A 26,647-nucleotide genomic window follows, 5' to 3' on the forward strand; every position below is an offset into this window, starting at 1 on the left:
TAACTCTAGGTGAAACAAGTTTTATGAACACATGACAGATATCCTAATCTCTGTTGGCGTCTGCAGTTGTTTGAGATAAGGTGTGTCTTCAGTGAATAATTAATACCAATAAAAGTCTTAGTTTCATAACACAGGGTGATCTAACAAATGATTGACTAGTAACACTGACTGACTCAGCCATGTGACCCAAAATCTGATCTTGAGCTAACAAAGACCTTCGGTATATAAACTCAGAATCTGACAGCCAGAGTCACTCCCTCCTGAGCCACAGAAGCAAATGGAGCTCCTGGGAGGAGTCACTGTTGTCCTCCTGGTTTGCATTGCTTGCCTGCTCTCCTTTGCAGCATGGAAAGGAAGGCCTGGAAAGGGGAAGATGCCTCCAGGACCAGCTCCCCTTCCCATTATAGGTAACCTGCTGCAGGTGAAACCAAGTAACTTGGCCAAAACCCTCCAGAAGGTAAGGCCACTTCTTCTTCTCTCTTTCTGCTGTGGGTGAGAAATGTGTGGGATTTGTGCAGTGGGTCAGCTTGTGGCTATGGCTCAATGACTTGCAATTCCAGAGGAGCAGAAAAGTCATGGGGCTTGCAGCTGCTTTCCCTCATTGCTGTTGCTATGTTGTTCAGGGCCTGATAAGTGGGAGCCATCTCCACAGCCACATTTATCACGAGAGAACCAAATCTTGATGTTACCAATGTGTGAGGCTAACTGCCTGCTGTGGGAGGCACCAGCAAGGAGACATTCCCACTCTTCCTCACTATGTGCTCCATGACCATGTTCTCTCTTGCATTTTTACAGCTCAGTGAAGAGTATGGACCAGTGTTCACAGTGCACCTGGGCTCTGACCCAGTGGTGGTGCTGCATGGTCATGATGTGGTAAAAGAAGCCTTGCTTGATCGCGCAGACGAGTTTGCTGCCAGAGGACACATGGCAATTGGAGACAGGGCTAACAATGGATTAGGTATGGCTGCTGTCTGAGCTGCTGCTGAAGGAGAAGGGAAGGGCTGAGGATGTTTCAGCAGATTAGAGCTGGAGTGTACCTTGCATGAGGGAAAGCAGCAAGGGGTGGGTGCAACCCACCTGGAGAGGGAAAGCCAGAGAGGACTGTAATTGCTGACTTCCACCACTTCAAAGGGTGAGAGGTAGCAGAGAAGGGGAGCCAGGTTGTCCTCAAAGCTGGGCAGGGAAATGGAAAGGGGCAGCAACCAGCAGCTGTAGCAAGGGAAATTGTCTATGGGTTAGTGATGAATTATTCACAAGGTAGTTGGGCATGTAGTGAAGAAGGCCAAAAGCAGGCAGTTGGACTACAAACCTCCAAACCACAGTACGCTGTGACACTGCCATGTCAGTGCTCTCCAGGGACAGGATTCACTGTCACCATGAGCCACTGCTCATCTCACACCCAGCATGCCCAAGACAGGTCTTCCCTCTTCCTTCGTCCTCTGCAGGGATTGCTTTTAGCAACAATGAGCCATGGTGACAAGTCCCTCTCTTCCTTCTTTCTCTGCAGGGATTATTTTTAGCAACAATGAGCCATGGTTACAAGTCCGGCGGTTTTCTCTCACCACTCTGCGGAATTTTGGAATGGGGAAGAGGAGCATTGAAGAGAGGATACAGGAGGAATCTGACTACATGTTGGAAGAGATCAACAAAACACAGGGTACAGTCGCTTTTTTAATATAGTTTATGTTTGAAAAAATGTTGCAATCCTTCTCCCCGATGGGACCCCTCTGTCCTACCCCCCGTGGTGAGAGCCTGCTTGTCTCTGGGTTCAGGCAGCGGAGGGGGTCCTGGAGTGGATACAACATGGACTCAAAGTATCTAGACACAAGAGGCTCAAATTTGCTGGAATAATCCCGGGTTTATTGTCTGTCCTCCATCCGGGGCAAGAGAGTGACCCAAATGCTCTGGGTCTTATCTCTTATACCAGGAAGCAGGGGTGATTAGGGGATGCAGGGAGGTCACAGCCAATGGGAAGGGGGAAGGGAAAGAAGGTTTTCAGGTAGGAACTAACACTGCACAAACCAGAGGTGAGTTTTACTCTTGGGAGATACCAAGATTTTTTAGATGCACTACAACACCTCACTCTTTTCTGTTATACAAAAATGAGAAACATGGATTTGAGTAAGAGGTAGGTTGTTTCTAAAAAAAAAAAAGGAAACAGAAATTTTTTAAAACATATTCACAGTTACAGTATGCAGGTGAGAGGCTAGAGAGGTTTCTTCTTGCTCTCTTCAGCAGCGTCTTCTCTTGGAAGCAACAGCCACTTGCTTCTCTTCTCTTCTTGCTGGTGCTGGATTCTTTGGAACAAAAGGTTTTACCCATTTCTGAGGAATCCATCGGGGGCCTGAAGGGGTGGATACACATGTGTAACCACGCCCCCAGGTGACAAGTTCATAGGGACCCTTGGTTTGCCAAGTTTCAGGGTCCCTGATTAAAACTGGTTGATGCTGTGACAATTTAAACTGATCACCACTGTTAAAATGCTGAGTTACAGGAGGATTCATGTTTTCAAATGAGTAATTTAGGAAGTTAATGGTAAACAGAGCTTTACAGAGTTTCTGTTGTGGAGACATCCACGCTGCCTCGCTACCTTGCCTGGCTAGGACTTGTTTGAGCGTCTGGTGTGTACGCTCGATTACAGCCTGACCTGTGGGGGAGTGGGGGATGCCAGTTTTATGTTCCACTCCCCACTGCTGGACAAATTCCAGGAACTCCTTGGATTTATACTCTGGGCCATTATCTGTTTTAATTTCTTTAGGGATTCCCAATACGGAAAAGGCCTGTACTAAGTGTTGTTTAGCATGCACAGACTTTTCTCCTGCATGAGCAGAGGCATACACCGCTCCTGAGTATGTACCAATACTCACATGTACATACTCAAGGCGACCAAAACTGGGCATGTGAGTGATATCTGTTTGCCACACCTCACAGCTCTTAAGGCCTCGGGGATTAACTCCGATGCCTAATGATGGCATTGCTTGGAGCTGACAATTGGGACAGGTAGCCACAATGGCTTTAGCCTGACCCCATGTCAGCTGGAACTGACGTATCAGCCCTGGCATGTTTTGATGGTATTGCTGGTGACTTATTTTTGCCTGTTGAAACACATCTGGGAGACACACCTTTTCAGCTGGGGCAGCAAGGGAATCCGCCTTCCAGTTCCCCTCAGCGATTTCACCTGGCAACGGGGTGTGAGACCTTATATGCATCACATAGAAAGGTTGTTCTCTATTCGAGACCAAGTAAATCAGTTTTGAAAGCAATCTAAAGAGATGTTCGTTCTCAATGTCCTTGAGAACTGCCTGTTCCGCTCTGGACACCACTCCTGCTACGTAGGCTGAGTCCGTAACCAAATTAATTGGTTCTGAAAATTTCTCAAAGGCTCTCACGACTGCAGCTAGTTCAGCTATCTGGGTTGACCCCTCTACAAACTCAACATCAGCTTCCCAAAGCTGAGTCTGTGGATTTCTCCAAGTCATCACTGACTTGTGGGATGTCCCAGATGCATCAGTGAACACTGTGAGCACTTTGTGTGGCCTTCGGCTCCTTTTCTCACGAGGAATGACATGGAATTCCTCATGAAACAATTTGTGTGATGGTGCATGAACTGAAATTTGCCCACTATAGCTGTCCAGAGCTAACTGGAGGTTAGCATTGCTCTGCAGCAGATGCTCAAACATCTCTTTGGTCAGTCTCTCAGGGGAGTTTTTGCCTTCTCCAGAGAGCTTGACTGGGAGGTGAATACACATAAAGTCACAATCTGCCAGTTCCCGCAGCCTTACTCTGGCCTTTTGAATCAGCTGAGCCATCAGCTCTTGTGGTTGGTGAAAGTTTTGGGTCTTTGATGGGAGAGGAAAACCCATTCTATTAAGAGTAGGTCTCTCTGCCCCTCGGCCCATTGGAATATTAACCCATGTAGGTGTGGCAATTTCCCCAGGACAATAAATTTGAAAGGCAGCTCTGGTTTGAAGCGGTGCGCCTGTCTTTCTGTCAAGGCCTTTTGTGCCTTTTCAATTACAGTTTTTGCTTCTGGAGTCAGCTCCCTGGGAGACAGTAACTCTCTCTCCCCTTTCAATAAATTGAGTAGGGGACTCAGGTCCTCATTTGTGAGACCTAGACATGGTCTGACCCAGTTTAGTGACCCGCATAGAGAATGGAGATCTGCTAGACTTTTGGGATTACCAATAATTTCCAATTTTTGTGGAACAACAGTCCATGCAGTAATTTCCAGGCCCAGGTATTTCCAAGGTGGCATCCTTTGAACTTTGTCTTCCTGCAATTGGAATCCAGCAGAGGTTAAAACTTTAACCACTCAAGGTATCTTTCAGTGTGTTGTTATTGGGACAGCATATTAAAATATCGTCCATGTAATGCAAAATGATAGCCTCTCTCTTTTCAGCATGCACTGAGGACAGCAATGACCCCACATACCACTGGCAGATGAAGGGGCTGGCTTTCATCCCCTGAGGTAATACTGTCCAGTGGTACCGTTTCATTGGAGCTTCCCTGTTAATTGTAGGAATGGAAAAGGCAAACCTTGGCGCATCAGCTGGATGCAGGGGAATTTGAAAAAAGCAATCTTTAATATCCAGTACTGCTAGTAGCCAATCTTGTGATAGCATGGTTGGGGATGGCATTCCTGGTTGGAGAGATCCCATGTCTTGTATTTTTTTGTTTATTTCTCTCAAATCTTGAAGGAGACACCATTTATCTTTCCCTGGCTTTTTTATTACAAACACCAGGGAATTCCAAGGGCTGGTTGTTTCTACTATGTGTCCTTTGGCCAATTCTTCTTCCACCAATTTTTCTAGCGCTCCAAGTTTTTGTTTGCTGAGAGGCCACTGGTTCACCCAAACTGGATTATTATCTACCCAAGATAGCTTTTGGACAGGACGCTTTACAGTGGCCTCTATCAAAAAATCTTGAGGTGTCTCAGGAATTGTTAATTTCACCCCCACTGCGACATGGTATCTCTCCCCCACAGGGGGCACTTGTAACAAAATAACAAAATAACAAAAGGTCGGACACTAGCTATCCTACCGTCCGGGCCTTCAATCTGGACGATATCTTTAGCAATTTTTTGCCAGTTTCATCCCTCCAACACCCTGTATTTTTCCTGCCACCAGTTGTAGTTCCCAATGTGAGGGCCACACCTTCTCCGGTATGATGGTCACATCTGCCCCCGTATCAATTAACCCTTCTACATGGAGATGTTCTGATTTATGTGTTAAATTACACCCCATAATGGGCTTGCCTTCACCCACTACTTCTGCCCAGTAGACTCCCGGTGCTTTGTCATCTACTGGGACTTCTGCTGGAACAGGGATCACCTGGGCTATTACCTGCCCTTTGTCTATATAAAAAGGTGGTTGGGGGCACCTAGCCAAGAGAGTGAGGTGTGTTAGGTCTCCTTTAATTGTCATGGGAGCCACCTCAATCTCTATTGGTGTGTGTGCTGTGTCTCCAGCAACAAAATACCTACTATCCAGTCCAGCCAGGTCTTGTGAATTATCCTGCAAACCTACTCCAACGACAGTCCATCGATCAGATCTGAAACAAAAAGCTTTAGAAGTTACAAGTCTGAATCGCTTTTGCGGTTGCCAGACCTTATTAGGCAAACGTTCCTCACGATTATATTTCTGCAGTCTCCCATCCCGCTCCCTTTCTTCCCCTTTTCCCAATAAAACAGAGTCTTTTTTTTGCTTCGGGTCTGTCATTTTTATGTCTCTGCGCTTGACAGAAAAGCACTGAAACTTTAGGTTTTTGGTTGATTTTCTATAGCTCCTTTCTGCTGTTTCCCTTTTTGCTGGGTTTGAGGACAGTTCCTTGCAAAATGTCCTGGCCTCTTGCACTGGAAACAGACGATGTGCTGCAGCTGTCCTGGTGACATCTGTGGCTTGTTCATTCCTGGTGTCACTGCTGCCACTGTCCTTAGGTTGCCTGGTTTCTTGTTGTGTACACTATACAAGTCTGCTTTCTGGGCACACGCTTCAATCATATCTGCTATGGTGGGTGGAGGGTTAATAGGTAGACTCAGAATTACTCTACGACAAGCCTCGTTGGCATTTCTTTGGGCCATTTCTTTAAGCAGTTCCATCTGGGCCACTGGTTCTTTAACTTGTCTCTGTATCTGTCGCCTAAGATGATCTACAAACTGTAAGAAACTCTCACATGGAAACTGGTTAATATTAACATAACTGACTTGAATATCAGCTGTTGGTAATTGGTAAAAAATGTTTTCAGCCACATCACAAACTTTATCTGCAACAAACTTTGTTAATATTCTCACTTGATCGGCAGGATTAATCCAATTTCCCTCCCCACATAAATGTTCTAAAGTGATTTCATTGTTTTCTGTATCATGTGCATTTTGATTACTTTGTTTGAGTTCAGCTAGGAGTTTTGTTAACGATCTTTTCCATAAGCTTTCCCAAAGATCATATTCAGAGGGAGTCAGCAAACACCAAAATAAATCTTTAATATCTGCAGGAATTAAATCCTGAGATTTCAATGTAGTTCTTATTATTCTCCTTAAGACTTCACTATCACGACCAAAATAATTTTTAATTTTACAAATATCTTGGATTACTTGGTAAGTGAAAGGCTGATGTTGTAATTGCATTGCTCCTCTGCTGTTACTGTATACTACAGGAGGTGCTGTTAGCATAACTTCATCTTCTCCAGGGCCAGCATTCCCTGGGCTTCCTTGCCCGCACCCCTCAACGCCGAGCCCCAGGGTGCCGGTTCCTTCCCCACACCTGTGGAGAGACACAGCTCCTCCCCCGCAGGAGCCGGGCGGGGGGCAGCCCCCCCCCCACGCCGGGCCCTGGGGGTCCGCCCTCCCCCCCGCCGGGCTCCGAGGTTCCACCCTCCCCCACGCCGGGCTCCGGGGGTCTGCCCCCCCCACGCCGGGCTCCAAGGTTCCGCCCTCCCCCACGCCGGGTTCCAGGGGTCTGCATCCTCCCATGCCAGGCCTCAGGGTTCCGCCCCCCTTCACACCGGGCTCCGGGGATCTGCCTCCCCCCATGCCGGGTCCTGGGGTTCCCATTCCCTCATCGGGCTTGTGGAGAGACCCAGCCCCACCCCCGCAGAAGCCGGGAGAGGGTCCACGCCCCCCCCACGCCAGGCCCTGTAGGCTCGCACCCCCCACCTGAAGGGCAGGGCCGGGACACCCCTCCCCCTGCCCCTCTGCAGGAGCAAGGGGTGTAACTCTCTCCCTCCCCGCCCCTCCTCCCCACGGGACAGGGGGCGGAGGGATAGGGGATAGGGTTACAGCCTCGGGGGGCAGGGTCATAGGGTGGGGCCAAGCAGGGCTGGGGGGTGGAGCAGGGTGGAATGTCAGGGTGAACAAAGGGGTTGTGATAAGGGTTATGGGTGGGTACCGGTGGGTGGAAGGGATTATGGGTAGGAGAAAGGGGACACCCAGGGGGATTCACCATGTGGCCGGGAAACACGTGGCCAGTGCCATTTTGGCTCTCAGCCATGTGGGGATATGAAGATACATTTTCTGTAACACTGCAAGGGTATAGGGAGGGAGCCTTGATGGCTTGTGAGGCAGGACTGGGTGACTGAGAGAGACACACCGGACTAGAACTTGTATGGTTTGTCTCGGGTATCTTTTCTAGTGGGGGAACAGAGGTTTTGGGGGAAAAGTTAGGAAAGTTACGTGGATACTGTGGTACTTGTTTGTCTTCCATTTTTATTTCTCTGTTAACTAATTCTTTTCGAATTAAAAGAAAAATCAGGAGGAATTTCAGGGCTGATTTGTCTCCTCCTTCTATTTTTAAGGTTAATAAATTTCCAATTTCATCCCAGGCAGTTACTGAATCTAATTTCAACAATTCAATCTGTTCACTTTGCTGAGTCAAATATGATACAAACTGTTTTATCTTATGTTTTGAAATTTTTACATTTGTTGTTTTTAAAAAATTCTGTATTTTTTGTGTATGACTTCTTTCTTGTGTGCAGAGCCGGGATCCCATTTTGGAGGTCACTGCAGCTCTGCACACAATCTGTCTATTTTCCCTACCACAGAAAACAAAGTTGCACCAAAAGGATTACAATTAAACTCACCCTGTACAGGCAGCAGGGAGAATTCCCTCTCCCCCCCCACCCCATCTCTGCCCACGGCTGGGGGAACCCCACACACTCGGGGCTGCTGCCGCTGGGAAGGAGTTAAACGGAACACAGTCCCCCGGGGTCTGTTTCACTCTCAACCCCTCCCAGCCCGGTGTCGGAGTTCAATCTTACCTTTTTCTGTCGTTTTCTGGTGGTGGAAAGATACTTGTTGCCCTGGAATCGGTCCCCTGGTGCTGGAGGATTTTCGACTCCTTTTCAGAAACTTTTTTTGCTGTATTTTTTAAACTGCATCCAAAGTCTCCAAAGAACGGCACACCCTGGCTTTGATAAGCCTTTGAACCTGGGCTTGTTCAGCCCCTACCATGGGGCGCCACTCTGTTGCAATCCTTCTCCCCAATGGGACCCCTCTGTCCCACCCCCCGTGGTGAGAGCCTGCTTGTCTCTGGGTTCAGGCAGCGGAGGGGGTCCTGGAGTGGATACAACATGGACTCAAAGTATCTAGACACAAGCGGCTCAAATTTGCTGGAATAATCCCGGGTTTATTGTCTGTCCTCCATCCGGGGCAAGAGAGTGACCCAAATGCTCTGGGTCTTATCTCTTATACCAGGAAGCAGGGGTGATTAGGGGATGCAGGGAGGTCACAGCCAATGGGAAGGGGGAAGGGAAAGAAGGTTTTCAGGTAGGAACTAACACTGCACAAACCAGAGGTGAGTTTTACTCTTGGGAGATACCAAGATTTTTTAGATGCACTACAACAAAAAAAAATAGGCTGTATTAGGGGAGCTCACATCTTTAGCAAGGAATGAAGTCCCTGTGGATTTGGTCCATGCACCAGCTACCCTTTATTTCAAAGCTGTAGCAATTTTGTGGTCATGTTCTATTCTCTTTGGAGGACCCTTCTGTGTCACTCAGAGACTGATCGGATATTTCCACTAATAACCAGAGGTCAGATTACCCACAGTAGCCATTAGTAGATATACAACATTTCATGGGTATTTTTTTTATAGTCTGTAACTTTTCTGCAATCACAGGAACACCTTTTGACCCAACCTACATGCTGAGCTGTGTTGTCTCCAATGTCATATGCTCCATTGTCTTTGGGAAACGATATGATTACAAGGACAAGAAGTTCCTGGCTCTGATGAACAACATGAACAACATCTTTGAGATGATGAACTCCCGCTGGGGACAGGTATTTTCAGTAGGCATTTCACACTGGCAACGTTCTCCCAGGGGAGCAGGAGGCCTCCCTCCCAATGGAGTTCCATTTCAATCTTCTAATTAGGACCCTGCTCTGCTGCACTGAAGGCATTGCATTCAAGAGCAAGAAACTCCCTCACCAAAGCTGGAGTTGGCTTTGCCAGCTAAGTGCAGTTTCCCAATAGTCCAGGACACCCTTCTCCACTTCTAAGGTTCCTACTACTACTATTACTACTACTACTACTACTACTAAGCAAGCCCTGCCAGACTGCCCAGCATCACAGTCCTTCAGCTTGGCTCAGTGGGCAGGGTTGTGGTTTTCCTGAGCTTTTGGCTAATATCAAAGGATGGGGCAAATGTCATACTGGGGACCTTCCTGTTTCTTTCTTTCCAGCTCTACCAGATGTTCTCAAATATCCTGGATTACCTGCCTGGTCCACACAACAATATATTTGCAGAAATTGATTCTCTAAAAGCCTTTGTAGCAGAGGAGGTGAAGTTGCACCAAGCCTGCCTAGATCCCAACTCCCCGCAGGATTTCATCGACTGTTTCCTCTGCAAAATGCAGGAGGTAAGGAGATAGATGGGCCCAGCTTCTCCCCAAACACACCTATGTTGAGTCCTTCCCTCTCATGAGTAACACAGACATTGGGATGACCCCTTCCCAGTCAGCTGTGCAATGGGAAATCAGCAACAACACCCCCAGATATTGCCTGTATTATTGCTTATAGCTCTGGGTCTGCATGCTCACCAGCCACCACTAGCTGCAGCTGTTCTGAGAGGGAGAGCTTCCTCTGCTTTCACCAAAGCACAGGGACTTTTTCAGTCTGCTCTTGCAGTTCTTTCACTGGAAAGCATTTGGCACAGCAAACAAGTAGTGGAGTGCCATTCAGTGTACAGCCTAAAAGAAGATTGGTATTGAGTTTACTGCTCAAGGTAGCATTGCAACATCCCAGATGGCTGCTGCACCTTAGCAGAGAAATGCAACAGCTCTAGGAGAAAAGGCAGGGCTGGGAAAACATGAGAAAAGGCCCCTTTTCTCATCTCAATCAGAGAAAAAACAAAGCCTTTTCCTTAGGAGAAAGATCGTCCCAATTCCAGTTTCCACATGAAGAACCTGATAACAAGCACCTTCGACTTGTTCCTTGCTGGAACTGAGACAACAAGCACCACTGTACGATATGGGCTTCTGCTTCTACTCAAATATCCAAAGATACAAGGTACCAGTTTGTGTCCTTCTCCTTACTGGCTATTTCCCTGGGTCTGGCACATGACTAACACCACATCCTTCTCCCAGATTTTCCCCTTGTCTCTCTCTCTCTCTCTCTCTGGGACCTGACTGTGTCCACATCTTTATTTAGCCAAAACAATAGGAGAACTTTCTTTGCATGGGCAGCAGTGGAGCTGTGTTCCAGTCAACATCAAAAACAACTTAATGCTTCTGCCATCTGTGATTTGCAAACAGCTTAGGGCAATCTATTTAAATAGGTTTGATATTATTTACCCATTTGATGGTTTCTGCCTCTCATGACAGAGAAAGTTCAAGAAGAGATTGACCAGGTAGTAGGACGATCAAGAAAACCTTGTGTGGCAGACCGGACCCAGATGCCCTATACAGATGCCGTGGTCCATGAAATCCAGCGCTTCATTTCTCTTATTCCCCTGGCTGTCCCTCATACTGTGACCAAAGACACCAGCTTCAGAGACTACGTCATTCCTAAGGTTAGCTCCCTCAAGTTCAGCAGCTCTTGGGCTGTCAGTTACAAGCCACAAGTCAGAATTGTTGTGGCCTGACCTTGTTTTCACGCAGCCCTTTGTGAGGGTTTTATCCTCAGGCAGCTGTAGCTCACTTGCACTCCCTTGTTGATGTTCCATAGGCCAAGACCAGAAGAGGAGCTCTGACCAACACTTTTGTTCCCTTGCTCTGCAGCTTTACCTATTTGCAGAAGCACAGTGGGTTCACAAACACCCAGAGCAGTCATTCTTCATACAAAAGGCAGCAAAGTTGAGCAGCTGCTCACCACCATCCAGGATAGCTTATGCACATGCTTGGGAGCAAAGTCAGTTGCTGCTTACTGAGCACAGAAAACCCTTGAGCCACAAAATGCTGTAGAGTATGTTTGCATTGAATGGAGCAAGCCAAACCTGTTTGCTCTGTTCTAGCACGCTTCCTGAGGCAGTCTCTGCTGGCCACTGCCAGAGGTGGGCTGGTGGGCTAGAGCAGCCCATGGCTTGGCCTGGCCTGCTGCAGCAGAGCTCATTGCTCTTCTGAGTGACTGTGGGCAGTTGGGAAACAGCAGTACATGGGCTGCTGGTGGTGTGATTTCCAGCTGTCTGTGTAAAATCATAAGGCAGCACCCAGAGAACTGCTCAGTTACCAGCAGAGAACTCTTGTGTTATTGCTGCTGAATACTCCTGCCCCTGTTAATGGCTGGCCAGGAAGTGGGAAGGTCGAGGATTGTGGCAGGAGAAATTTGTGACAAGAGGCGAATTCCACAGAAGCTTCTTTTCCACAACCTTATGTACTTTTGATATTTTGGACTTGCAGAAAAAAATACGGATATGGTGCATCTACAAGGTCATTATTGTGAAACACCAAGAAAAAAGAATTAGGTGGGGTGTTCCCAGATGACCAGAGAAAGGGGAGGATGAATGTTCTGGAGACGAGAGGGAGAATTCAGGAAGAGCAACAAGTGCTGTGACATTCAATAGGGTCTCCCTAAAGCTGCCTCCTCTCAAGGAGGGTCCCAAAAGGAAACCAAAGGCACTGGTAGGGTTATACAGGGCAGCACAGTCTCAACTTGGCAGGCAGGCAGATTGAGTGATCTAATTTGCCTGCCTTTCATGTTCTATTCTTCTTGTGTTACTTCAGGGCACCACGATTTACCCTGTCCTCACTTCTGTCCTTCACGACAGTAAAGAGTTTCCAAACCCACATGAGTTCAATCCTGGACATTTCTTGAACGAGAATGGCAGCTTTAGGAAGAGCGACTTCTTCATGCCCTTCTCAGCAGGTAAAGCACAGGTTTGCTCTTTTCCTGTCAGCCTCCTCCTCTGGTGACTGCCCTGCCCTTCCCTGCAACACACAACTGCCTCTTCCCAACACAGTCCCACTGGCGCTTCCTTGGGGCTCACTGCTCTCTGGATAACTCCTCCCTGCTGCTCCCATCTCCAGGGGCATTTCCCATCTTCTACAGGCCTGTCAGCTTCTCAAATCTCCTACTAGGACCTGTCAATGTAATGATGTCACTGTCACCTGTCACTGTCTACAATACCTGTCACCTTCCTACACAACCACCCAAGTTGTCCTGAACAAATCTTTTTGAGGTAGCTCCACTTTTCCACAGAACCTTTTAAGTACCTCTTAGGCCACACACAACCATTCACCTACCAATAGGCCCAACCTTCCACTTTCTCATCTGTGCATTATGCCACCCTGCTCTTTCTCATCTTGAGTCCCGTGATGCTCCCTCCATGGTTAAGTCATCTCCTGCTCCTGTTCTTCCTTCACACACCCATCCAAACTGTCAAGAGTCTTTTGCCAACAAATTCTTCTCTTGAAAATGTCCTCGGTAACCTCGACACTCATCTCACTGCTCTGGCTGTGAGTAGTAAACAGGGCTGTGCAACACAGCTGCTTAGTCCAAACTCTGGTCTACTCAGAAACACCCACTGAGTTCTATTTTCTGCTTTCACTTTCAGGAAAACGAATATGCCCTGGAGAGGGCCTGGCACGAATGGAGATATTCTTGCTGATAGCCACCATCTTGCAGAACTTTACTTTGAAGTCTGTTGTCAACCCCCAGGAGCTCAACATAACCCCGACTCTGAGTGGGACAGGCAATGTACCTCCTGTCTACCAGCTCTGCGCTGTCCCCCGCTGAAAAGCACTGAGCCACTCTCCAGTGTCCTGAAACTGGCTATTCCTTTGAACTTCTTTATGAAAATCAACAGCAGGAGCACTGGCCCACCTTTCCTAGGCCTTCAAGAAGGCAGTCCACACACAGGTTTGGATTACATGCACAGAGACTCCTGAAACCTCCTAGAACTCCACCACACCGCAGGAGGCCCTGGGTGATATTGCAGCCTCTTGCACTGGTGCTCAAGATCATTGAGCACAGTGGCTGCATCAAACAGCTGGTTTTCTCAGCAACAGAGCTCCTGTGGCTGCTCCCACCGCGTGTGGAGACCATGCTTTGCAGATGGACAGTGCTGCATGTCTGTACATTCATGATCCAATAAACAAAAATCTATTTAGGAAGATTTGAGCTGTTATTTAATTTGGCTTGGGGCAGTGCCCCCATCTGCTGCTGCACTGCAGAGTAGGTCTGCAGCGCCTGTGGCCAGCACCCTGTGTGGGAAGGGCTGTCCCTCCTGGGCAAGGATCCTGCCTTTGTCATCCACTGTGCTCACTGCTGCTGCCTACAAGGAGCTCCAGAGCAGTCACAGCACACCACCAGTCCAGAAGGCTCACGGTGCTGGAGGGGAAGGGTGCCCTGCAGCCTGTCTGCAAATGAAAAGAATGCATTCATGCCTTTTTGCAGGCTAGTGCAAGGAGATCACTTAGCTGAGCACTGGATACTGCAACCAACTCTCTGGCACCGCTTTTCTACCATTAGTATTCCTTCAGGCATTTAGATGCTCTTTATTAAAATTTATTAACTTAGGAAAAGGGTAGTGTCTTTTATTTCTGGCCCCAGCTACAATTTGGTGCTCTTCTCTCAGTAAGAGGCCAGATGGTTTTTGTAAAAATATTCCACCACAGATGACTTTCTTCTGGGCTTCTGTGTTCCTGTGGCCTTTGGTTGTGCTTGGCTGTTCAGTTTGTGCTTGTCTTCATCTTCACTTACATAGATACTTGTTGTCCCCTGTGTCATGGTCATATAGAAGTCCTAGTGGCCAAATATAAGTTCTGACATTGGTTGTCACAAGGCACTCAGAGACCATGTGAGTACTGCCAAGAAAACAGTGTGCAAGAATTCCCACCTCCCTTTGGAAATGTTTAGCATTATTCTGATGGAAATAGTGTATTTGCTCGCATCTCAGGTCCGTCCCTCCATTTTTTCCCATGAAGACTGCAGCTGTAATGTTTGTGTACTCTAAAACAATGGCAAACCATTGCTGACTGCTCATCTGGGTTTGCATCAAATGCGCAGACATGCAAGCACAACCAGCAGACATGTAGGAGACCCAGGCACAATGGGGAGGAGATTACCTTGAGGATTCCATTAGTCTAAGGCTGCCCCCTTCGAGACAGTCCTGCAACTCAGCAGCACGTATGCTTTGTTGAGAACAAGTTAAAAAAAGGTTTACAAATGGAGGTCTTGGAGGGGATGATTCGTATTCACGTCCTTCCTGCCCACCGGGATGCTGATTCATCTGAGGCAATGAACAAAACCGTGACAAACAACAACTATCAATAATTCACAAACAACTGCATGAGAAGCACAGGGCAGTGAGAAAATGTTCTCCTACTATAGAGAGTTTTTTAGCAGAGGATGGGCACGATATATTAGTAAAGGCCTGTCTACACAAATCAGCCTCTGGAATAAGTTGTGATATTAAGGGCTAAAATCCTTGAAACTTGCCTGCAGAAGAGAGAGTAAAGCAAAACAATATTCTTTGTACAAGGGAAAAAATGTAAACTTGTGTGTATTAGCCAATAGTAGCTTGCTCTGCCCGCGGACCCTGTAGAACCCTATAAAAGGTGTGTTAATAATAGAAAGAAGCGGTGTTCACGATTACTTCTGTGAAGACTGGTGAATAGCTGGCGGATTCTCATTATCTGGCACCCGAACAGGGACACCCTGCGGGCAGGGGGGCTTCGGTGGGTCCACTCACGGTGGGACGGAGCATTGGACCGAGGTTGGTGGAGCGGATCTGAGCGCAGATAGATGCTGCCTTGGATCGGTACCAGATAGGCGGCTCGCTTATCAAGGAGGGGACAAGTCGCTGGGGGAGTCCGAGGGGTGGGGATGCTGTAGAGGGGTCGCAACCTTCCCCCCCTTGCCGTTTGCCGCTAGCATGGAGGTGGAATTTGCGGTGGCGAAAAACTGCATTAAACGAGGTAAAGCAGCCAGGGAAAAGGACCTGAATAAGCTCATTATATGGACGAAAAATCATGGGCATTTTCTAGTGCCCCCACTGCTTTTTTGCAGTGGAATGGATGGATGTTGGAAATCTGATGTGGGAAACGGCAATCACGGGAAAGAGTAAAGACATAATAGCCCTCGGTTCAGTATGGAAAATTGTGTTAAATACCTTAAGGGATATGAAGGCAGAATCTTCAGTAGCAGCCGCTGCTTTAGATGCCATGGCGCCGTCCGAGACAGATGCGCCGCAGCCACCTCCTGCCAAGTCCGTTAGCCATTTGAGTGCATTTTTTGGGGTTGGGAATGTCCGGCCAGCGAAGTGGCTCACAGGGAAGCAGTGTAGCACAGTGTCTTTTAAAACTTTTAAAATCCCAGGGGTGCTCCGATGTGGCTGCACTCGCGTCGGCGGAGCCCTCTCCGGCTCTGGCCAAGCTGGTGGAGCCCTCTCAGACTCCGGTTGCGCCAGCGGAGCGTAAGCCGGTAGTTACCCTGCCGAACGCGGATGTGGAAATGACGGCTCTCCCAGAAGGAGCGGGCGCCAGCTCCATCCAGGCAGAGCCTGATACATCAGCAGAAACAAGAGCCATAAAGTGCAAACCAAAGATCTACCCTTCGATGCCATGTTCTACTGTTCACTGGGGAAGACTGCAGGACATCCCTCTCCCCTCAGACGATAATATCTCTATGCACTCCGATGACGGACGGCCTGCAGCAGGAGCAGAGCCAGTTGATGACAATGATACATCAAAGAAAGTGCTACTGGAATGGCAACAACAAATAGAGCAGCTCGTGCAATAGCTTCAAGCTCAGATTGAACAAACCCTATGTGCAAATAGAGCACAGCCTCAACAAGAGAAAGCAGCTCTGCAGCAAACACCGAGACAGTGAGCAGAGTCAGTTCAACAGCTACAGGATATGCTGCATCCTGAACCATCTGCTCCACCTTTGGAAACACTGTCAACACCACAACCTTGTTCTAGCTCTATCACCTTGGAGGAAGAGAACAGAAAACACAGAGCACAGCAGAGGTGGTCTGGCATCATTCGAGATGCAATCCTTGAGGGAGAATGGCAAGCAGTAGGGGCAGTCGCTTGTCCCATTTTATATGATCAGCAAAATCCACGTTATGAACAGCATGACTGGAAGATCTTGCAGCAAGCCAAAAATACAGCTACTGAGCATGGCATTAAATCTGAAGCTGCAAACATTGCATTGGATTGGCGGTTCACCTCTGATGTTAATAGTCCCATAGACAGCCAAAATCTTGCACGTCTGCTTTTAACTCCATCACAGCTTATGGCGTGGGAGAAGGAATGGAAAGGGTTAGCAGTTCTAGAAGCCAATTGACCTCGAAATCAAAATGATGTATTATACAGACTTAATCCTGACATGCTCACCGGTTCAGGAATCTACAGTCATATGGCTGTACAGTTAAACTACCCTCTTGCAATGCATCATTTGTCTGCACAGCTTGCTTGTCAAGCCTTTAATGCTGTGCCTGATTCAAAGCCTCATCCTTCCTTCACAACAGTACGGCAAGGCCTCACAGAACCCTATCCCCATTTCATCGATCGTCTGTCAGCAGCCCTAAAAGCTCAGAACGATATGACTGAAGAGGCAAAACAGAACATGTTTAAACTGTTAGCTTTTGAGAATGCCAACTCGAAGATAAAACCTATCCTTGTGTCATGGGGTGACTTTACCTTTAAGATAGCTTTGGGAGCTAAAGAAGTTGAAGCTGCTGGTGGCTGATGGGAGTCTTTTCTCCTGACCAATTATCAGTCATTTCTAAGAATTGACAGCAGTTTTAACCATTGAAAAGTGAGATCAACTTGTGAACACCACCTTAAGATGTAAAACCAGAGCTCTCTTGTTCTCCTTGTGTTTCCTGCTTCTGACAAGGTAACAAGGCTCTGTCTTGGCCTCCTCCCCCCACCTCCAGGCCGGACAAGGCCGCAGAGGACGGGGGGGGTGGAAAGAGAAATGGAGCCCACCAGCTTGGCTTAGTTTGTAGTTTCTGCTGCTGGACTGAAACCTGACACTGTGAACATCTGCAGCTTTTCCAAGACTTAAATTCTTTTACTACCTGGATAAAACGTACAGATTACTTTTTTCCCAGAGAGACAGAGAGAAAGACAATCAACATGAAGAAGACATCATAAAACCATCAAAGACAGTGAGGAAAAGAGTTAAGTTTTAGATGGGGATAGTTTTCTGTTAAAGCTATGGAGATGGACAATAGTGTTTTGAAAAAAACTCCTTTAATTCATGACAAAGTATATTGGGAGGAATAGAGTGTTCAAAGTGTGGATTTTGAGTAAAAAGTAGAGTAATTGTGATACAGTGAAGTGCTGGAACAGAGTGAGGCGAAGATTTGAGGCTTTGGGGGCAATGAGAAAACTGTTCCCAGAAAAGCTCACAGAAACAGATGAAGAGGACTTTTGCCTTTGAAAAACTTATCCTTAAAAAATTATATCCCTAGACTCATGGCCCATACACACCTCAGAGTGATGTGAAATGGGAGGATTGAACTGATGGCAGATTTCCGGGCAGCTGGCATCAGAGAAATAGAAAACTATAACAGAAATAGGTTTCTTGTGAGAAACTCCATAGATTAGCAGAAGAAGACTTATGTTTCTCTACAAAGGCTGATGAAAAGACTCTAGGAGGAATTAGGACTGTTTTAAACACCAAAGTTCCAAAGTTTTTTGTCCCTATGTTGTCATGTGAACAAGGGAATGGTGGGTAGTGAGGGATAAAAGGGTTTTCTGGAAAGTTTATTCTGTTGTTCTTATTCTTGTAGTTTTGTTAATAAACTTTCTTTATTTCCTTTTAAGCCTGTTTTGCTCTTGTTCTAATCCATATCTCACAGCAAGAAGTAAGTAATTTTTTTAGTTACTGCTTTAAAACCATGACATTTATTTGGTGCATTGGCTGGGAAAATTAAATTAGCAAATCTAAACCACTACACCTTGCCACACTCTCAAAGCAAGCAGATGTGGGAGACATGCTAGATATTGCCCTGCGAATAAATCAGACGCAACAAGGACAGCTAATGGCCAATGCCGTTGCAGAAGCCATCAAGCCAACTACAAGTCTACTTGTTGCTGCAGTCAGTAAACTGGGAAGCGGACGCAAACCTTCCACTACACCTCCAGCCATCTGTTATTGATGTGGCGACAGAGGGCACTTTGGAAAATCCTGTTGAGTTCCTGTGTGGTGTGACCGATGCCAAATTGACACTCATGCCACTGCTGCATGCCAGCTCGCAAAAAATGTGAACAGGAGCGCGAAGAGCCGCCGCGCGGGGACACAGGTTGCCGGCCCAACTCTATTCAGCAGCTCAACCCACCAGCAACAAGGGGAAGCCTGGGAATTGATTTGGCAGCATCAGTAGATGTCACACTCATCGACAGCACCATCTGCAAAATCCCAACTGGAGTTACAGGACCTGTTTATTCTGTTACCAGTGCACTTGGTGTTTTGTTGACTGGGAGATCATCTGCTGGAATTGCAGGACTTATTGTTCTCCCAGGAGTCATTGATGCTGATTATACTGGTGAAATCCAAGTTTGTGCCTACACCTTAGCTCCTCCACTTACAAAAGTGGAAACACGAATTGCTCAATTGGTGTTATTCAAAAGGTGGCAACTGAGAAAGACATTTTTCAAAGTGCTCCTAGACATGGAGACAGAGGATTTGGGTCAACAGGAGACACAGTGGTGAATCTCGTTCAACAAATGAGTCATCAGCCAGTAATTGAAATCACCCTGTGCCATGGATCAAAGCAGCAAAGAGTCAAGATGATGCTAGACACAGGAGCTGATGTCATCGAGCCGAGTTTGGTGGCCAAGAGAATGGCCTCTCCACAGAGCCTTAAGCTCGGTACAAGGTGTAGGAGGATACTCCACACCGCTGAGAAGTGTACACCCGATCCAATTTCGATTTCCTGAAGGACAGACTACCACCTTATGTCCATACATCATGCCTTTGCCTGGAAGCCTTGGAGGGCTTATTGGTCGAGATGTTCTCAGCCAGCTCAGGGCGACACTAACTCTTCCCAATCAATCGCTTTTTCATTAGTCACCACTGCTGACAGGCCGTCAACCCCAAGGATTCAGTGGAAATCTAATGAGCCTGTGTGGGTTGAGCAGTGGCCTCTCTCTCAGGAGCAACTAGCAATTGCGCACAAACTTGTCAAAGAACAGCTACCAGCAAAGCATATCCAACCATCGCTCAGCCCATGGAATACTCCAATTTTTGTCATCCCAAAGAAGTCTGGAAAATGGCGATTGCTGCATGATCTGCGCAAGGTAAATGACCAAATGCGGGCAATGGGAGCATTACAACCAGGGATGCCCTCTCCCACAATGCTGCCACAAGAATGGCATCTTCTAGTCATAGATTTGAAAGACTGTTTCTTCACAATACCCGTGCAAAAAGAAGACACAGTGAGATTTGCCTTCACTTTGCCATCAGTCAACAAAGAAAGTCCATCTCAGAGATTTGAGTGGGTGGTCCTTCCACAGGGGATGAAAAATTCTCCAACAATGTGCCAACTGTTTGTGCACTGGGCACTGACACTTGTGCGGGCCAAGCTCTCCCAGACAATTATCTATCACTACATGGATGACATCTTGTTTTGTCAATGTGATCCATTCTAAGATGAAGATCTCACATTTATCACCACCTAGCTTGCAGCGAAAGGCTTGGTGGTTGCCCCAGAAAAAATTCAAAAACAAGCCTCATGGAAGTACCTAGGGTGGATTCTGACATCTTCGTCGGTCCACCCACAAAAATTGGAATTAACCACTGAGATCTGCACCCTTAATGATGCACAAAGGCTTGTTGGAGATCTGCAATGGGTACAATCCATTGCCGGTATCCGAAATGATGAGATAGCACCCTTAATGAGCCTCTTAAAAGGTACAGACCTGCCAACTCCAACTACCCTTTCTGCAAATCAGAACAGCTGTCTCATTTATCTAGGGAAGAAACTGCTTTCAACACCAGCAGACAGAAGATTGCCAGATGTGCCTTTAGGTCTTCTGATTTGTAACCACTCTATTGTCCCATGTGCTGTCATATTTCAGTGGCCTGCTTGGCAAAAAGAGAAAGGGGGACAAGGCCCACCTAAGAGCCGTCGAGGTGCCAAGCAGCCTGCCAAGAAGCTATGGTTAGTGCAATTAGCGAAGAAATGTGCAGAGCCTTTAGCGATCCTTGAGTGGATTTTTACGCCATATACGCCACCAATGAGTATTTGGCAGAGGACAGAAGCAATTGCGTATCTCATCAAAAAAGCAAGAACACGAATTGTGGAAATTAGTGGTGCTGAGCCGGAACATATCCGTCTGCCAATAACGGTAGAAAATTTTGAGTGGATGCTGAGACACTGAGAACCAATTCAATTAGCGCTGCTCAGCTATCCAGGAACTGTACACAACAGGCAACCTAGAGACCCACGCCTGCAGATCATCTTAAGGCAGCGGTGGTTGCAACAGCCCAAAGTCGTGAAGCAGCCGCTAAAAGGCAGGAGGTCAGCAGAAAAAAGCAGCCTGTACCTGGCAAGAAGACTTGAGTTTGAGAAGGAAAACTATAGGTGGAGATGCACATGACTCACTGCAGACATTTGAACTTAGAGCCGTCGCATGGGCACTGTCTCATTGGTGAGACAGTAAGCTGAACATTGTATCAGATTCATTGTATGTGGTAGGAGTGATACAACGTATTGAAGACGCTCTCATCAAGCCACCAGATAATAAGTGATTGTGTCAACTCTTTTTTCAAATCAAAAGATCTATAGAGGACAGAAATGAGCCCTGTTGCATCATTCACATTCGCAGTCATCAAACAGAATTAGGTCTCGGAGAAGGCAATGCTGATACGCTTGTCAGTCCTGTTGTAGCAGCACCAAGAGACTCTTCCGCAGCTGCAAGAGAGAGTCATGCAAGCCGCATGAAGCCGCAGAAGCCTTACAGAGACAATATCAGCTTAACTGATGCACAAGGCATTGTAAGATCCTGTCCACAATGCAGTCAATATGGAACCACTCTAGGCTTAGGTGTTAACCCTAGGGGTCTTCAAGGCTGTGAAATTTGGCAAATGGATGTAACACATGTGCCTGAATTTGGTCGCCTCAAATACGTACATGTTACAGTAGATACCTTTTCAAAAATGGTTTGGGCCACTGCACAAGTAGGAGAAAAAAGCATACATGTAATTCGACATTTGGTAGCATGCTTTGCTGTAATGGGAGTTCCGAAAGAAATAAAAACAGACAATGGGCCTGCATATGTAGGAACACGAGTTTCTCGGTTCTTACAAAGATGGGGAGTCAAACATGTAACTGGAATTCCTCATGTGTCAACTGGACAGGCCATTGTAGAAAGAGCCCATAGGACCTTAAAAGAGTATTTAAGTATGCAAAAAACATCTGAACAATTAGACCCTACCATTCGATTGCAGCAAGTGTTATTCACTCTAAATTTCCTTAGTTTAGTTGGAGATTTAGAGCAACCCCCAGTGGTAATTCACAATAGTCAAGTAAAGATGCAAGCTACCCCAGAAGTTAAGTTGTACTACAAGAACCCAAAGACAGGTATCTGGGAGGGACCAAGTCCATTGCTATTTAATGGGCGTGGTTACAGTTGTGTTTCCACAGATGCTGGACTGCTATGGGTGCCTAGCCGATGGACCAAACCAGCCACGAAAGATCTGAAGAACAATCAGAACGTTGATGCCCTCAGTCAGTCTCTGATTGGCTGCCAGCTGACACCACGAGAACAACAGATGTTTCAAGACTGAATCGTGTCAAGTCATAGTCTGTTTGTGAGAAATTCCTGTAAATATCTGAGAAGAGTGCAGAGACTCTATCTAATTGTGCACGAAACAAATTTTAGCTGTGTGTTTACCCTTTCAGCAAATTGCTTTCACACTTGGACTACTTATATACCAGAGCACGTGTGTTAAAAGTAGATAGATAATAGTTAAGATAAGGAGTTTAACTTGTGTAGTGATCATTATATTAGTATAAGGTATAAGTGTTCCCCCTTCAAGAGCTAGTGTAAGCATCTTTGAAAGTTCATTTAACGTTAAAGTTTTAGCCGTGAGTTTGCAAACATGATGTCAATTGCATGGGACAAACTGCTTATGGTAATTGTGCTGTGTATAGTTCCAACCAGCTGTCTGCTGACTAATACCCAAAAGTGACAGAACACATGGGTCACCTTAGCACACCTGACCAGTCAAAAATCGATGTGTTTAAGCCTAGCCACACCTGGAGATCCTTTTTGCACCTGTCTCGTAGGAGTCCCTGAATGGGATCCTCCAGCATTTAAAGGTTTAGTTAGTAATGAGACTCGACTGAATCGATCGGTAATGCTGCAAGAGTGCAATCACATCATTGGTTTCACATCTAGACAGCTCGAAGCCTGCTGGCAAGCGAGAATTATTGAGGTTCTTAATGTTACCATGGAGCCCCCAGAAAAATTAGATCTGCTAGGTTCCACCAATACCTCAGGTGGATGGATGATGTTTGAGCCCCCGACAAAAAGTCATCCTGACAAAGTAACACAGCGCTGGGCTACAGTCAACCCCATAGTTGATCTTGTTACTGCCACTGAGAGTAAAGCTTTTTACTCACAGTGCAATCTCACAGGATGATTACCAAAGCGATTACCTAGTTCCATCTTCCTAATCTGTGGGGATAGGGCATGGAATGGAATTCCTGCTAGTCCACATGGAGGGCCATGTTATCTTGGGAAACTTACTTTGTTCCACCCAAGCTTACATCAATTGCTAAATGTGGCTAACAAAATGAAAACCAATAGACGGTCAAAGCAAAGCCCAAATGAATTACAATGTGATGATGTTAGAAACCCAGACTTTTGGAATCGCGGTATAATATGGGCAACCTGCTTTTTCATTCCAGGAGCAGCTGCCGCAAAAAGTCTAGCCACTCTAAAAAGGCTCACTTGCTGGACTAGGAAAGAATTAAACTTAACATCCACAATGTTAAATGAACTTTCAGCCGATGTGAGTAGTGTACGTCATGCAGTATTACAAAATCGAGCTGCAATTGATTTTTTGCACCTAGCGCAAGGACATGGTTGTGAGGAATTTGAAGGCATGTGCTGTTTGAATCTTACTGATCATTCAGTTTCCATCCACAAGCAGCTACATCAGCTACAGGATGGGTTGCATGCCCTGAAAGAAGATAGTGACTCCATTGGAAGTTGGTTTGCCAGCGGGGGCATCACTGGATGGTTGAGGTTTCTTGTGCTGGAGGGGGATGGATGCTACTTATAGGGTTAATGGTGATAATGCTTGTAAGTTGTATGTTATCTTGTGTTTTCGAAAGTGTAGAACGAGCTGCATCCAAAACCTGGTTTGTGCAAAAAGAGAAAGGGGGAATTACAGAGAGTTTTTTAGCAGAGGGTGGGCACAATATATTAGTAAAGGCCTGTCTGCACAAATCAGCCTCTGGAATAAGTTGTGATATTAAGGGCTAAAATCCTTGAAACTTGCCTGCAGAAGAGAGAGTAAAGCAAAACAATATTCTTGTGTACAAGGGAAAAAATGTAAACTTGTGTGTATTAGCCAATAGTAGCTTGCTCTGCCCGCGGACCCTGTAGAACCCTATAAAAGGTGTGTTAATAATAGAAAGAAATGGTGTTCACGATTACTTCTGTGAAGACTGGTGAATAGCTGGCGGATTCTCAATATCCTACTAAACAGGGGATAAAGAACCACACAGGGGATAATATCTGGGATAATATTCAACACATCCTAAGCAAATCCAACTCCCACTCACCACTTCATGCTTCTCCATGACAAATTCCTGTATGCAGTAATAGCAGACTGCCCAATGTCAGGGGTGCTGCTCCTTTTAGGATAAGCTTCTCTTCCTGCTAATACATGCGGGACCTGCAAAGCGAAGAGATGATGGAATTTCTCTTGGGCTGACTCAGACAAGCTGGCTGGCTCCCAGCACATCCAGGCTCTGGCATACACATGGGAAGCTGGGTTTCAGGGCACTGGAGCCTCCATCTCTTTTTTACCAGCTCTAGGGCAAATAAGGCAGCTTCTGGCTCTAAGAGCACGTTTAAAATGAGGCACAGAGAGGAATCCTGCTTTCACTTTCTAAGGCCACCACCTCATCTGCCAGAACATTTGCTGGAAATGCCAGGACAAAGTGGAAGATTTCTACTGGCTTGATGCTGAGACCAATGAGCTTGTCTGGTCTGAGGCATCATTCTTTGTCTGAAGTAAGTTGTGCCACTGGGTACTCTGGTGCAGGAGGCTACATGGGGATGCTTTTTCCTTACTTCATCTCCATTGCTGCTTTGCCTTTGGGAACAGCTGGGAGGAAATCCAGATACCGTGAAGGTTTGGGTAGCTGTGACACACACCACAGCAACTGTCCTGGGTGGTGGGACATAAATGAACTAGGTGTGTCTTGAGGAAAGAACACAGACATAGTCCTTAGCAAGCGGGGTAGACATCAAGCAGTGGAGAGAAAGAGGAAGAAAAGCATTTTAGGTGCTACCTTAGCAGCATTTTGCTTCCACGGAATGTGGACTAAAACTTTGCAGTACGGAACAACTGCCTCATCCTGCTGTCCTTCACACAGGAGTTTCACGTCTCTGGGTCTTTGGGACCTGCTGCTGAGGGCCATAGGCTGTAGTGTAGCAATTGAGCTAGCCCTTTGAAAAATACTTAGGGACTAATTCTCAGATCCCTGATATTTTTCACTGCAGACCTGCTTCTCAGCCCCTAAAGTGTGAGCAACACATGGAACAATGTAGCCCTTTGGCTGGCCAACTTCTTTCTCTGCCCCACTTTCTAAATACTCCCTTGATTGCAATAGCCAATATGAGCCTGAAGGCCCACAGGAAAGTTTCTTCCTGGTATTAGCAGTAGACACAAACAACAGTTAGAAGAACAAGGAATGTAAGGAGAAGTTTCCTCCCCTTGGAGATGTGGAAAATGCATCCATGCAACAGAATGTGCAACTGAATCCAGAGTCTTTAATGAATGCAGAGATTTGTTCTGGGCACAGGTACATTTGTGGTTGTTCCCACACCCTCTTCTTTTGCCTCTCTAAAAATTATTTTAGTTAGTGAAATGTAAAACCACACAAAGACCAGAATACATGTTCACACATCAGAGGGCTTTTTCTTAAGAAAATTTCACTCATTTAGAATTATTGACTGTTAAGTCCAGTCAGTACAGCAGAAATATTCTACATAGATCATTGGAAGGTCCCCATGACCTTATTGCTTCGGGGTGTGGGTACGCTGGGTATCTGCAAAGCGCGTTTGTCCTGACCTGTGACCACAAAGGAAAAATCCAGCTGACAGGCAGGTTGGAGACCGTGAGCAAATTCAAAATCATCAAATGGATGGGCCATCAGATGATGACTCAGATGCCGACGATGTGAGTGATCACCCCGATTGCCCCTCCACAAACAGACAGTGAAAAAATTTTCATTTTTGTTTCTTGTAATGGAGAAAAGGTGAGATATTTTCCAGAAACTAGAGCCTTCTGATTGTTGAGAACATTGTTTATTATCCTTTTTGATTGTTCAGAATATTGTCCATTTTTCTTTTTTCTTTTTCTATTTTAAAAGAGAAAGGGTGAGAGGTCTCCCTGAAAATTAAAACCTTCTAATAATGCTATCATAGTTTAGTTAGTTTCCCATGGAAACACACATAATAAACATAAGTTGTTTATCACATTCCTTCTGAGAAACTTCTTTTGATGGAAGTTTCGCATGACCAGTGTGCTTGGGAAGGTGGTAACTTAATTATCCAATCCCTGGTCATTGATGAGAATCTATAAACACTGGAGTCAGAGAATAAAGGTTGCCTTTGCTGTTCTGACACTGAGAGGTGTCAGAGTGAATAATTTTGTGCCCTTTAGCAACATTCATGCATTACAGTGACCCAGCAGTAAGCAGCAGTTCAGATAGCACCCAAGACCACCACAGACAGGAAGGACATGCAGAGGATGAAGGCTGATGAAGAAACATCTCTATGGACCTCTAGTCTGATCAATGAGTGTCATGGGAACAAGGGAACTTTGTAGACACGGTGGTGACGTCATGAACCCTGGTAGCTGGCAGCTACTTCACGTGGCAGTGCAAACTCTCATGAACTTTCCTTTCATTAGATGCAATCATGAACCTACATGAACTTCCATGAACTGCCCCAATTGCATCTGAGAGGATGCAGAAATTGGGTCAGTAGATCAGCAACCAGCCAAAAGTCCTTGGC

The 26,647-nt window shown here is 46.4% G+C and overlaps 1 protein-coding gene across 1 annotated transcript; it reads left to right on the plus strand.

The window, feature by feature from the left end:
* The first annotated feature begins 244 nt into the window (after positions 1 to 244).
* On the plus strand, positions 245 to 13,540 carry LOC131580483 (cytochrome P450 2C20-like). The gene is made up of 9 exons (XM_058841745.1): positions 245 to 457; positions 796 to 958; positions 1,508 to 1,657; positions 9,111 to 9,271; positions 9,674 to 9,850; positions 10,358 to 10,499; positions 10,814 to 11,001; positions 12,152 to 12,293; positions 12,982 to 13,540. Exons 1-9 carry the CDS (start codon positions 278 to 280, stop codon positions 13,161 to 13,163), a joined length of 1,485 nt encoding a protein of 494 aa, XP_058697728.1. The 5' UTR covers positions 245 to 277; the 3' UTR covers positions 13,164 to 13,540.
* The last annotated feature ends 13,107 nt before the right edge of the window (positions 13,541 to 26,647 follow it).

The sequence above is a fragment of the Poecile atricapillus genome, chromosome 6 (assembly GCF_030490865.1).
Source record: "Poecile atricapillus isolate bPoeAtr1 chromosome 6, bPoeAtr1.hap1, whole genome shotgun sequence".
In the NCBI taxonomy this organism is placed as follows: domain Eukaryota; kingdom Metazoa; phylum Chordata; class Aves; order Passeriformes; family Paridae; genus Poecile; species Poecile atricapillus.

What these genes read in the sequence shown, in the direction of transcription:
- LOC131580483 (XM_058841745.1), top strand. Translation starts at nt 278, where the DNA reads ATGGAGCTCCTGGGAGGAGTCACTGTTGTCCTCCTGGTTTGCATTGCT. An exon ending in TGAACTCCCGCTGGGGACAG is followed by an intron (nt 9,272 to 9,673) that starts GTATTTTCAGTA and finishes CTTTCTTTCCAG; the next exon opens with CTCTACCAGATGTTCTCAAA. An exon ending in CTTCATGCCCTTCTCAGCAG is followed by an intron (nt 12,294 to 12,981) that starts GTAAAGCACAGG and finishes TTTCACTTTCAG; the next exon opens with GAAAACGAATATGCCCTGGA.